The 9,820-nt window shown below is 45.6% G+C and overlaps 1 protein-coding gene across 9 annotated transcripts in view; it reads right to left on the bottom strand.

Moving 5' to 3' along the window:
• Positions 1-353: 353 nt before the first annotated feature.
• MEGF11 (multiple EGF like domains 11) overlaps positions 354-9,820 on the bottom strand; it is a 315,087-nt gene continuing 305,620 nt past the window's right edge. For 4 of the 9 annotated variants that reach the window (XM_044925403.1, XM_044925404.1, XM_044925407.1 and 1 more), the window contains 2 exons: positions 8,897-8,953; positions 8,583-8,686 (listed from right to left, as the gene is read on the bottom strand). In XM_044925403.1, coding sequence (XP_044781338.1) covers positions 8,673-8,686; positions 8,897-8,953 — 71 coding nt within the window. In that variant the 3' untranslated portion in view covers positions 8,583-8,672. Of the gene's footprint in view, positions 515-1,174; positions 1,382-8,582; positions 8,687-8,896; positions 8,954-9,820 lie in introns of those variants that run through there. The other 5 variants (XM_044925405.1, XM_044925408.2, XM_044925410.1 and 2 more) reach the window with 4 other exon arrangements.

Here is a 9,820-nt window from a genome sequence, read left to right as displayed (position 1 = left end):
AAACCTATTCTACATGCTTTCTAAGCATCATGTTTCAGATTTTTTATATATATACACATATATATATTTAGCTGATGTTGATGAGTAGCTGTATCTTAAATGTTTTAAAAGATCATATCATCCAGAGCATTTGGGGTTGGGGGTGAGTGGGTGGGAGATTTTGGTTTTGAGAACAGACTTTTTGAACAATTAATCCAGTCCCTTGGAAGCTCTTCTTTAGTTCCAGGTGAATGTTATAACTAATACGCAGCTGGAGTCAGTCTGTACCATTATTTCAAGTCAAGGGATTGTCTTCTTTCAGAGAGTCAGAGGATATTCAGCAGAGCACATTGCAAGAGAGAGGCTTATCCCTCTTAAGACTGCTTGTCCTGGGATGGCCCACTGGCAGGACTCTGTCTTACTGGGAGGAGGTCATAATGACCAGGAATATGGCTGTTCCTAGGTAGGTCGTATGGATTCTGGATATAGCTGGAGTTACAACCGCGGCCTTCTTGGACCACACTGACTGTGGGCTCTAAGGAATATAGTGAAAAATGAGTTCAGAGAACAGATTAGCTTTAGTTACCTCATTGGGCGGGGGAAGAGAATTCTATTTAACTTGGTGGGGAGAGAAACCAAGGACTTAGGATAAGTGTATGAGGGTTAGGACTGAGGCTTGTTCAAGAGATTGAAAATCTAAGTGAGTGTGTTATCAGAATCCCAAGCTCTGGTCAAAACAAGGGACCTTAGAATATCCTAGCGGTAGGAGTCTTATCAGTGAACCCAGGGACATGAGTTCAACTGGGAGAAAGTAGAACAAGATAATTTCAAAACTTGCAGACTGTCTGTTCTGATTGTTTTCTGTTTTAAACAGGAATTTGTGTCAACAGTCAGTTGAGTGTGTGTGTGTGTGTGTGTATGTGTGTGTGTGTGTGTATCAGCTCCCCAGCTCCCCACCCCCAGTCAGTATTTCTGCTTCATACTTAGTGTTTTTCAAAAAAGCAGAGTTGGCACAAGAATTTGATTTCTTGTATGAGAGTGGATAGAGGTCCTGCGAAGGACAGTTCACTTTGAATTCCTTAAAAAAACAACAAAAGAAGGGGATGTTTCCAAAACGGGGACTGGAGGGGCTGGTTTTACTTCGGATGCTGACTAGTGCCCTGCTGTCACTGAGTTACTTATCTGAGACACCTACCAACTTCATATATATTTTTATTAGATGTCGACAAGGATGGCACATCTGTGTACGGAGGCCCCCTGTGCACAGGCGACTTCGTTGCTACATAGCTGCTTTCTGGAAGCTTGCAGGTGAGGATGGGTGGGTCCTTAATTGTGGCATAAGGGTTTTCACTGCTATTCAAGGAACAAGTGCTAGAAGTGCACGCGGATTCTTTCATGTAATCTGCAAGGCAAGAGAAATTTCTTAGGACAAACAAGGACATACGCTTAAATACCAAAAGCACAGTACAGTTTATGTGCTGTCAGACTTGTGAAGTTGTAAACGCCTATGACAGTCGTAAGATTCATTTACTAACTACGTTGAGAAATGCTTTCTGAGGTAAGCAGAGTTCTTTTTTTTAAAGAAACATGTTTTTGGGGGGATAAGAACTTTTTTGTTTTAGTAGGCAGAGCATCAGAAAGGGATTAATTCAAGATATTCATAATGTGCTTTCACATCTGTTGTTTAATTTTTACAAAATCCTGCAAGGATAGTTGACTGTTTGCATTTTAGAGGATGGTGGCCCAGGGAGCTGAAGTGACTTGGCTAAGGTCACATGGCACATGAATGGCAGTGCCAATACTTGAATCCAGGCCTCGGGACTCCTCGGCTTGTGTGTTTTCCGTGACATCATTTTTCTGAATTCTTTTTGACAACCAAGCTTAGGTTCAGCAGTAGGTGTGTGATTCGGCACAAGTGTCAGCAGTTTGGCAACCTTTAGACAGCCCACGGGTAGTACCCATGCTCTCGCGAAGCTCATGATGAGAGGCAGGGCAGGTTGAAGTGTAACAGGTTTAAAAAGCACCTTGGTTTCATGCGAGGCTTTGGGAAGTTCCTGTTTTCTAGCAAGCCTGCAGTATATCTTGTGGGGTCGCTTACTCCTGTTCTTGTGAATGCTCACTGAAGTCTAATTTTGCAGAATCTTTTTCTGACACCGGAGAACTCATGTTGCTTCTCCTAGCGTCTCTCACGTGTGTCATCCCTAAGACTTTCGAGTATATTAGGATATGAAAGGTTGCAAACTAATTTCCAAATATGAAGCAAGGTAACTGTAGCTCACTGGAGGAAGAAGGTTTTCTTTGTCACTGGGAGTCACAAGGAAAGGGGAACCCTTCCTTCAGTCTCTCTGCTGTTTTCCCTTTTGGGGGAAAATTACTGCCTCCTGTTGATTGTTTCAAATGTGGCAGAATTTGCCCAGAAAAGGCAGAAGAGTCTAATCTGGCAGCTCTGGCCCTCCTCCTAGGCTCTGCCAGCCAGGGGGCTCTAGAAATAAGCACTGAGTTGCAGGGACTTGAGTCAAGAGTGATCTTAGAAGTCTAAATTTCTTTTAAGTGGTAGCAGATGGTGAAATTTCTCTCTTTCTCAGCTCTAAATTTCTATAAGTGGTAGCAGATGGTAAAATTTTCAGATGATCTTTCCCTAGAACCACCATAGATTACATTTTGGGCCGCTCTTTATCTATGCCTTCTGCCTCCAACTTGTGAAATTAATAAAAATGTAAAGAAGTGGAAGTGGTAATGTAATTCAGGAGGTGACTGGAGGTCCCTCCAGGGAGAGCAGGGCACTCCACGTGGCTGCAGTGGCTGACATGAGTGCCGCCGCAGGAGTCTGCTCCCACAACAGGGAACTGGTTGGAGGGGATTTGGTTTTTTTTGTTGGGATTCCCTGGTGGCTTAGCTGGTAAAGAATCTGCCTGCAATGCAGGGGACCTGGGTTTGACCCCTGGGTCGGGAAGATCCCCTGGAGAGGAGAATGGTTACCCACTCCAGTATTCTTCCCTGGAGAGTCCCATGGACAGAGGAGCCTGGCGGGCTATAGTCCATCGGTTCGCAGAGTCAAATGCGACTAACACTTCTTTGTTAGTGTAGGGTTATTTATGTTTGTTTTAACAATTAACGTTTCCTCAATCTTGTACAAAACTGCATTCACCTATTAGTTCCTTCTAGTGTAGGCACAGCAGTAATTATTATTTCCCCTTCCGCTTTACTGCTTATGAGGAAATTGAGGTTTGAATAGGGACGTGACTTCCCCAGGGTCACACTGCTCGTCGGTATTAAAGCAAGCTCCAGAACCAGGCTAGGAGCACATTGTGTCACAACTTAGCCCACAAGCAGAGAGAGAGAGAGATATGTGAGCCTTGGGTCCGTTCTTAGTTTGTGCCCTCTCTAGCCTAGAACCCTAGAAAATATTTTTTAAAAATTATTTTTGGCTGTCCTTGGTCTTCGTTGCTGCCCTCAGGCTTTTTGTCTAGTTGTGGCGAGTGGAGGCAACTCTTGGTTGTGGTGCGCCAGCTGCTCATTGTGGTGGCTTTTGTTGTTGTGGAGCACGGGCTCTAGGCGAGCTGGCTTCAGAAGTTGTGACTCCCGGGCTCTAGTGCATAGACTCAGTTGTTGTGGTACCCAGGCTTAGTTGCTCCTGGCAGGTGGGATCTTTCTGGACCAGGGGTCCAATTCATGCCCCTGTATTAGCAGGCTGATTCTTAACCCCTGGACTACTAGGGAAGTCCCGAGAAAACATCCTTGCTAGATAGCAGTCCCAGCCAGCCCTAGCAGAGACTAAAGGGAGCCTGGATTGGCCTAACTGCTGGTGAGGTGCTCATGGGGGGAAGGTGGCTGTGGGTCCTTGGTCATGACCTACCTGAGCCACATTAAATTGCTTCTAGTGAATACTTTGTTCCTTAGTATAAGTGGATTGGGGTTAATTAGGTCCAAGAACCCCAGCTGGCCAACTGTTCCCACTTGGTTCTCTGACTTTCCCAGCCAAGTAGTAAGGCTTTATGACTCAGCTGCTCACGTGGAAGCTGAGGACTTCCAGTGTTGCTTCAAGAAGGGCTGCTCCCTGAGTGGAAAGTCCTACACCTCGCCTCTCCTCCCCATGCAGGCACATCTTTTTGCTTTGATTGGCACCTGACTCAGTTACATATTTTCTAAAATTGGATGATTAATGATAGCTCGCTTTATAGCACACATTGCTGGTCTCCGCTCACTCCAGTTAGATCATTTGATTCTTGTTACATCTGTGCAGGGGGCCCGGGCAGTAAGGACTAGTATTACTACTTCAGAAATGAGGAAACTAAAGCTCATAAAGTTTGCCTAATGTTAGTAAGTTAGGACAACCCCTACCTTCTCTGATAGCCAATCAAGATGTTTTCCCCTCACATTTTGTTACCCTGTCTATGGGCTTCTCTGGTGGCTCAGATGGTAAAGAATCTTCCTGCAGTTTGGGAGACTGGGGCTCACTTCCTGGGTCAAGAGGATCCCCTGGAGAAGGGAATGCCTGCTCATTCCAGTATTCTTGCTCTGAGAATTCCAAGGACAGAGGAGCCTCGTGGGCTACAGTCCAGGGGGTCACAGAAGAGTTGGACCTGACTTGGCTATAACCACCTCCTCTCTTATGTCCTAACTGCAAACTGTATCTGTATCTAAAGATACAGTTTACCCTCAACAAGGAAGGTGTTTTACCTATGGGGCCCAGTTCTGCTGAGAAACCCAAGCTGTAGGCTTTTTGTGGACATCCCATGACCAATTGTTACAGCATTGGGAAAGCCCTGACACTCTAGCTCCTTGGCTAACAGAGATTCAGCCAACCAGCAGTGCTTCTCTTGTATCCACTAGAAAAGTTGGCTGCTTTCAAGTTTGGGGAAATAGTTTGCTCTGTAGCAGGGGATGCACCTAACTGGATAAAAGAGAAGCTGGGTTTTGTGGGAATAGGGGCTAGCTTCAGGGAGCAGCTGTATCATCCATAAAGGGGCCAGAGGTAAAGACAAAAAGATGGAGAAGAGTGTGTGCGCATGCGCGTGTGTGTTTTGAGGTGGTGTTGGGAGGGTGTTGAAATATAGAATAATCTGGATTCTACTTCTGAGGACTGGAAGGAGGGGAAGGGCAAGGCCAGCTGGAAAACTATACTTCAGGAAGCTCTTCCTCTCTCTAAATGAGTCATCTACCTGCCTGCCCTGAGGGAGGGTGGGGCAAGGGGAAGAATAACCAGCTGCTATAGGACACTTCCTCATCTTTTTATAGCCCCACTTCTGTGCCAGTGTCTGCACTTTGGGCGTGTTGCAAAGAAAAGGGAAGCTTCAAGCAAGGCTACCCAAGCTCTTTCAAGGCCTGTAATTAGCATCAAGCCTGCAGATGTAGCCCTGTAATGCCCTGGCACTGCTGCTCACATAGTTCCTACCTCTCCCAAATCACATACAGCCACATATCAGAGGCAGAAGGGGTCTCTGAAATGAGCTGGTTGAAACATCTTCATCTTATAATGGAAACAGCAAATTGAGAGAGGGGAAATGACTTTCCAAGGCCACCTTGTGAGTAGGATTTGAACTTAACACTAGCCTTTGTTGTTCAGTCACTAAGTTGTGTCCGACTCTTTGCAACACCATGGACTATAGCCCACATGGAATTTCCTAGGCAAAAACACGGGAGTGGGTTGCCATTTCTTTCTCCAGGGGATTTCCTGATCCAGGGATCCAACCTGAGTCTCCTGGTTTGGCAAGCGGATTCTTTAACATTGATTCAACAGGGAAACCCAACCCCAGCCTTTAGGTTCACATTATCATCTAGTTAAGGCCAGTATTTCACTGTTGCTGAAAACCCAGGCACCAAATACCCAGCTCTTCTCATCTCAGCCTACTCATATTAGGAGGCTGCACTGCCTTTTCTCTTCCTGGGCCCTGACTTCTCACCTTTCTCTTGATTGAGAGATAAGGACCGGGGAGAGGAGTTGGGGAGATCTCAGGGCCAGAAGGAGAACTGGAGGGAGGGGAAAAAACCGGCTGAAAAAAATTTTCAGGATGTCAGTGGGCTCCTGACTAGCTTGGAAGCCAAGGTTACTGCAAGGAGACACTGGAGGTTGGATTAGCAAGGGCCTACAGGTGGGGAAAGTGGCAACAGCAGTAGGACCCAGGATTTCAGGAGAAGGGTGATGGAAACTAGTGGGGAGGGTTTCTTCTATAGCACTTTGAAATGCATGACAGAAAAGTGTTGTCATGAAGCAGTTTGTTGGGGAATAATTGTGCTGAGGGTCAGGAAGAGGAAGGAGAGATGGAAAGATGTTTAGAGAGAAAATGGGGTTAGCAGTATGAGTGGTCTCATGCAACCTCCTGGATGACAGTGAGGGGAGGTCTTCAGGAAGCAGTGGGAGAGAGGGAGCATTGACTGAATTACATTAAGATTTAGCATGTCAGAGCTGGAAAGGGCTTTAGAGACCCTGTCCTAATAGAGGAAGAAACCAAGACCCAGAAAGCAGCACCGTGATCTAATCAGTGCTACACAGCAAGAACCAAGAGAATTCTTTTTCTCTTTTTCTTTTAATTTTTTGTCTGAGTTCTGGGGCTTGCAGAATCTTCATTCCTCAACTAGGGATTGAACGTGGCCTCTGGCAGTGAAAGCGCCAAGTCCTAACCACTGGACTGTCAGGGAATTCCCCCATAGAACCCAAATCTTTTAACTCCCAGATCAGGTCTCTTTCCCACTAAGTTCAGAGAAGAAGTTCTAAGACTCTTAACCCCAATAACCACTGATTTGGTCTGGCCCAGTAGTTTTAGGAAACAGTTGCACTCCTGGTACATAACTTGTTTATTGAATGTTTTGGGGACATCCAGTTGGTGGGGTTTATTCCATGTCCTTGATACGTGTAAAGCTCTGACCTGTGATTCTCTGTTTTCTTCTGGTTTCTGGTGTGTTGATCCCTAATACCTGTTGGTACATTTGCCTATATAGCCCTCTTTTCTCTCCAATTTAGAGGATCAGATTTATAGGGTGGTGAAACGAAACCTGGCTGCTGGCCTGCTCGGCTTCCCCTGCACTCAGACTTGGATGATCCCACAAAACAGGAGTGCGTGGCGCTGAGGCTGGGACACTGCTGTCCTTAACTGCGTTTCGCGTTCGTGGCTGCGAGGGACAGCCCTTACCACAGTGCGCAGGACACAGTGCGTTGGGAAGTGTGTGCTCATGTGCTGCGCTGTCTGGGCCTGTCTGCGTTCGTTCAGTCTTGAGTCATGGGTATTCTCAGAGCTGTCAAGGGCCCGTAGAGAGGTTTGTCCAGTTCCCATGCCTCTTGAAGAAACTGAGGTCCAAGATCACGGTGATGAAACAGTATAGTTGTCTTTTCTGTTGTTTTAGCTTCATCTACTGTGATGGTGCTCGCTTTCATTTGGGTGGTTTAAGTCAAAAAAAAAAAAAAAAAAAAAAATTGCCAGAATGATGCTCCCAAGGGTGTAGGGTTCTTTGGCTGACCAGGAGCCTATGGGTGGCCTCCTGTCCTCAGATAGTTCTCTTGGGCAGTGCACATACATGTGCTGGTGGAGACTTGTTTTTCCTGCTCTGTTGTTCAGAACACAGTGCTCACTGCCACCTGCCCCTAGCACACCCTACTTCTAGTAACCACCCCACAAAGGGCTGTATATGACTAGCTCTACTTGGCTAGGAAATAGTTGTGTCTCAGGTATATCTTAGGCTAAATCTGATGAGAAATCTGAGTCAGTCTAGACCAGTGATTTCTAAGTGTTAGGTGATCTGCTACGTAAGGATACGCTGAGGCACTCAGCACTTCTTGATCTATTGCATCAGAATCTTGGGGACGCGGGGTGTGGGCATCTGTATTTTTAACAAGCTTTCCAGGTGATTCTGGTACACAGGTAGATTTAGGATATCCACTGGGATCGTTGCTGTAAGTCTTATCTCTTTCAGTTTGGCTGAGTTTCTTTTTTTAAAATTTAATTTGGCTATGCAAGGTCTTAGTTGTGGCAAGTGGGGTCTGCTTCCCCTACCAGGGATAGAACCCAGGCCCCCTGCATTGGGAGCATAGTCTTAGGCACTGGATCACCAGGGAAGTCCCTGGCTGAGATTCTTGAATACATTTCAGAGACAAAGGGACAACTCGGTTATATCAGTATAATCCTGCACAATATGCAAAAACTCTTCCAATTTGTGATTTTTATTGCGTACTCAGGGTAACCTTGTTAGACTGTAGGACAAGCATACTTATCTCAATGTTGTAATTGGGGAAACTGGGCCTTAGAGAGGTTTGTCATAGTTAATAAGTGACATAATTTCAAAGCCACCTATTTCATACATTCTTTCATTTTAAACCTAGGCCCCAAGCCTGGGAAAGGACCTGATCTTTTATCTGTGGCTTCACCTGTATACTTCCTAGAGGGATGATCTGACTTGCAGTTCTCACGTGCTAGGGATTAATCCTAGCTTCCCTGCTCTATGGGACAGAGACCTTGTAAAGGTGGGGCATCGTACGATAGTAACACTAGGTGTCATTTTCATTCCTTGCACCCCAGAGAGCCAGCAGGTGCAGGGTGGCATTCCTCGCCAGCGCAATGACAGGAGGCCTCTGGGGCAAGTAGATAGACTTTATTTCAGATTTCATAATCAATTGAACTCATACTAATTGGTAGGATAATGACGTTCTGCATTTCCGAAGACATTTAGTTGGCATCTATAAAAAATCCCACAAGCATTTCCTAAGCAGGTGCAACTGAAATCAAAAGATGAAATCGTTATTATTATGATTGCTCCTCCTGGGCAGAGCTACCCAGCCGTCCCAGGTTTGTGGTCTTTAACTTTTTGGGGGAATGGGGGGAAGAAATGCGTAGTTTTGTCTCTGGTAGAAACCCTGGCAATTTCAGATTTGCATTCTTTATCCTTCTTAGCCTTCCTAATGGTACATCATGATTAGATACTCTACCTTTGAAGCCTTTGTCCATAACGTATGTGTTCTGACGTCTGTCCATTCCACAAGCACCTGCATAAAAATAGAAAAAGGAAAGAAAAATAGAGGGGTGAATGAGGTTTACTTAGACTACATGTATTCTTTTTTTTTTTTTCCTGTTCTCTCCTACCCAGAAAAGAGTTCTTTAGTGCTAGAAAATTACTCGGGGTTTAATCTCCTCTAAATCATCTTGACCATACGAGAATTCTTTAAAAAGCTCCTACGTGTAAGTGGTGAGCTCTATCACCCCCTGCATATTTAGCACTACTGCTCTGTAATCTCTTTGAGGGGAATGTCTTCCTGGAGGCAATCACAGGCAGTTCTGATGCCACCTACAGTCACTGTAAGTGAAGTTCCAGGTTCCAAGAATATAGGATAGGGAATGAGTCAGGACCAGTTCTTAGCTTGGGGGAAGGGTGTATGACATTCCAAATCCCAGTTCTGTTGGATTTTGGAATGAGGGTGAAGACTTCTCACCTCATAGCTCTAGTGTTGCCTGTCTCTCCCCTTGTGGGTCCAATGCTCGATTGAGGGGAGCCAGAAGAAGGCGGACAGGCAGCTGAGGTTGGTTAGTCCTCTCTACAGGTTATATAGTCATTCCCAGCCAGTCAGCTCTTTTAGTCCCCTGTCCCCACTTTTTGGGTGGACTATTGGCACATAATTGAGAGTTGTCTTTGAACAACATTACCAGTGTTTTTCAATCCCAAGCATTTCTTTTTTCCTTTTTGGCTACCACAGTTTATCCTAGGCTCCCACAATGCATGGTCCTCAGCACCAGCCAGAGGTAGGAAGGACGTGAAACTTCAGGGACCAAGCTCAGGTTCTTCGCTGCTGGTGATCCCAGAAAAGAAACTATATGATACTTTGAATTTGGACAGTAATGACTTGAGCTCACAGTCA

Source organism: Bubalus bubalis, chromosome 11 (genome assembly GCF_019923935.1).
Source record: "Bubalus bubalis isolate 160015118507 breed Murrah chromosome 11, NDDB_SH_1, whole genome shotgun sequence".
NCBI classification, from domain to species: Eukaryota; Metazoa; Chordata; class Mammalia; order Artiodactyla; family Bovidae; genus Bubalus; species Bubalus bubalis.
Note: the sequence above shows the minus strand (reverse complement) of the source record. Positions and strands in the feature narration are given on the sequence as shown.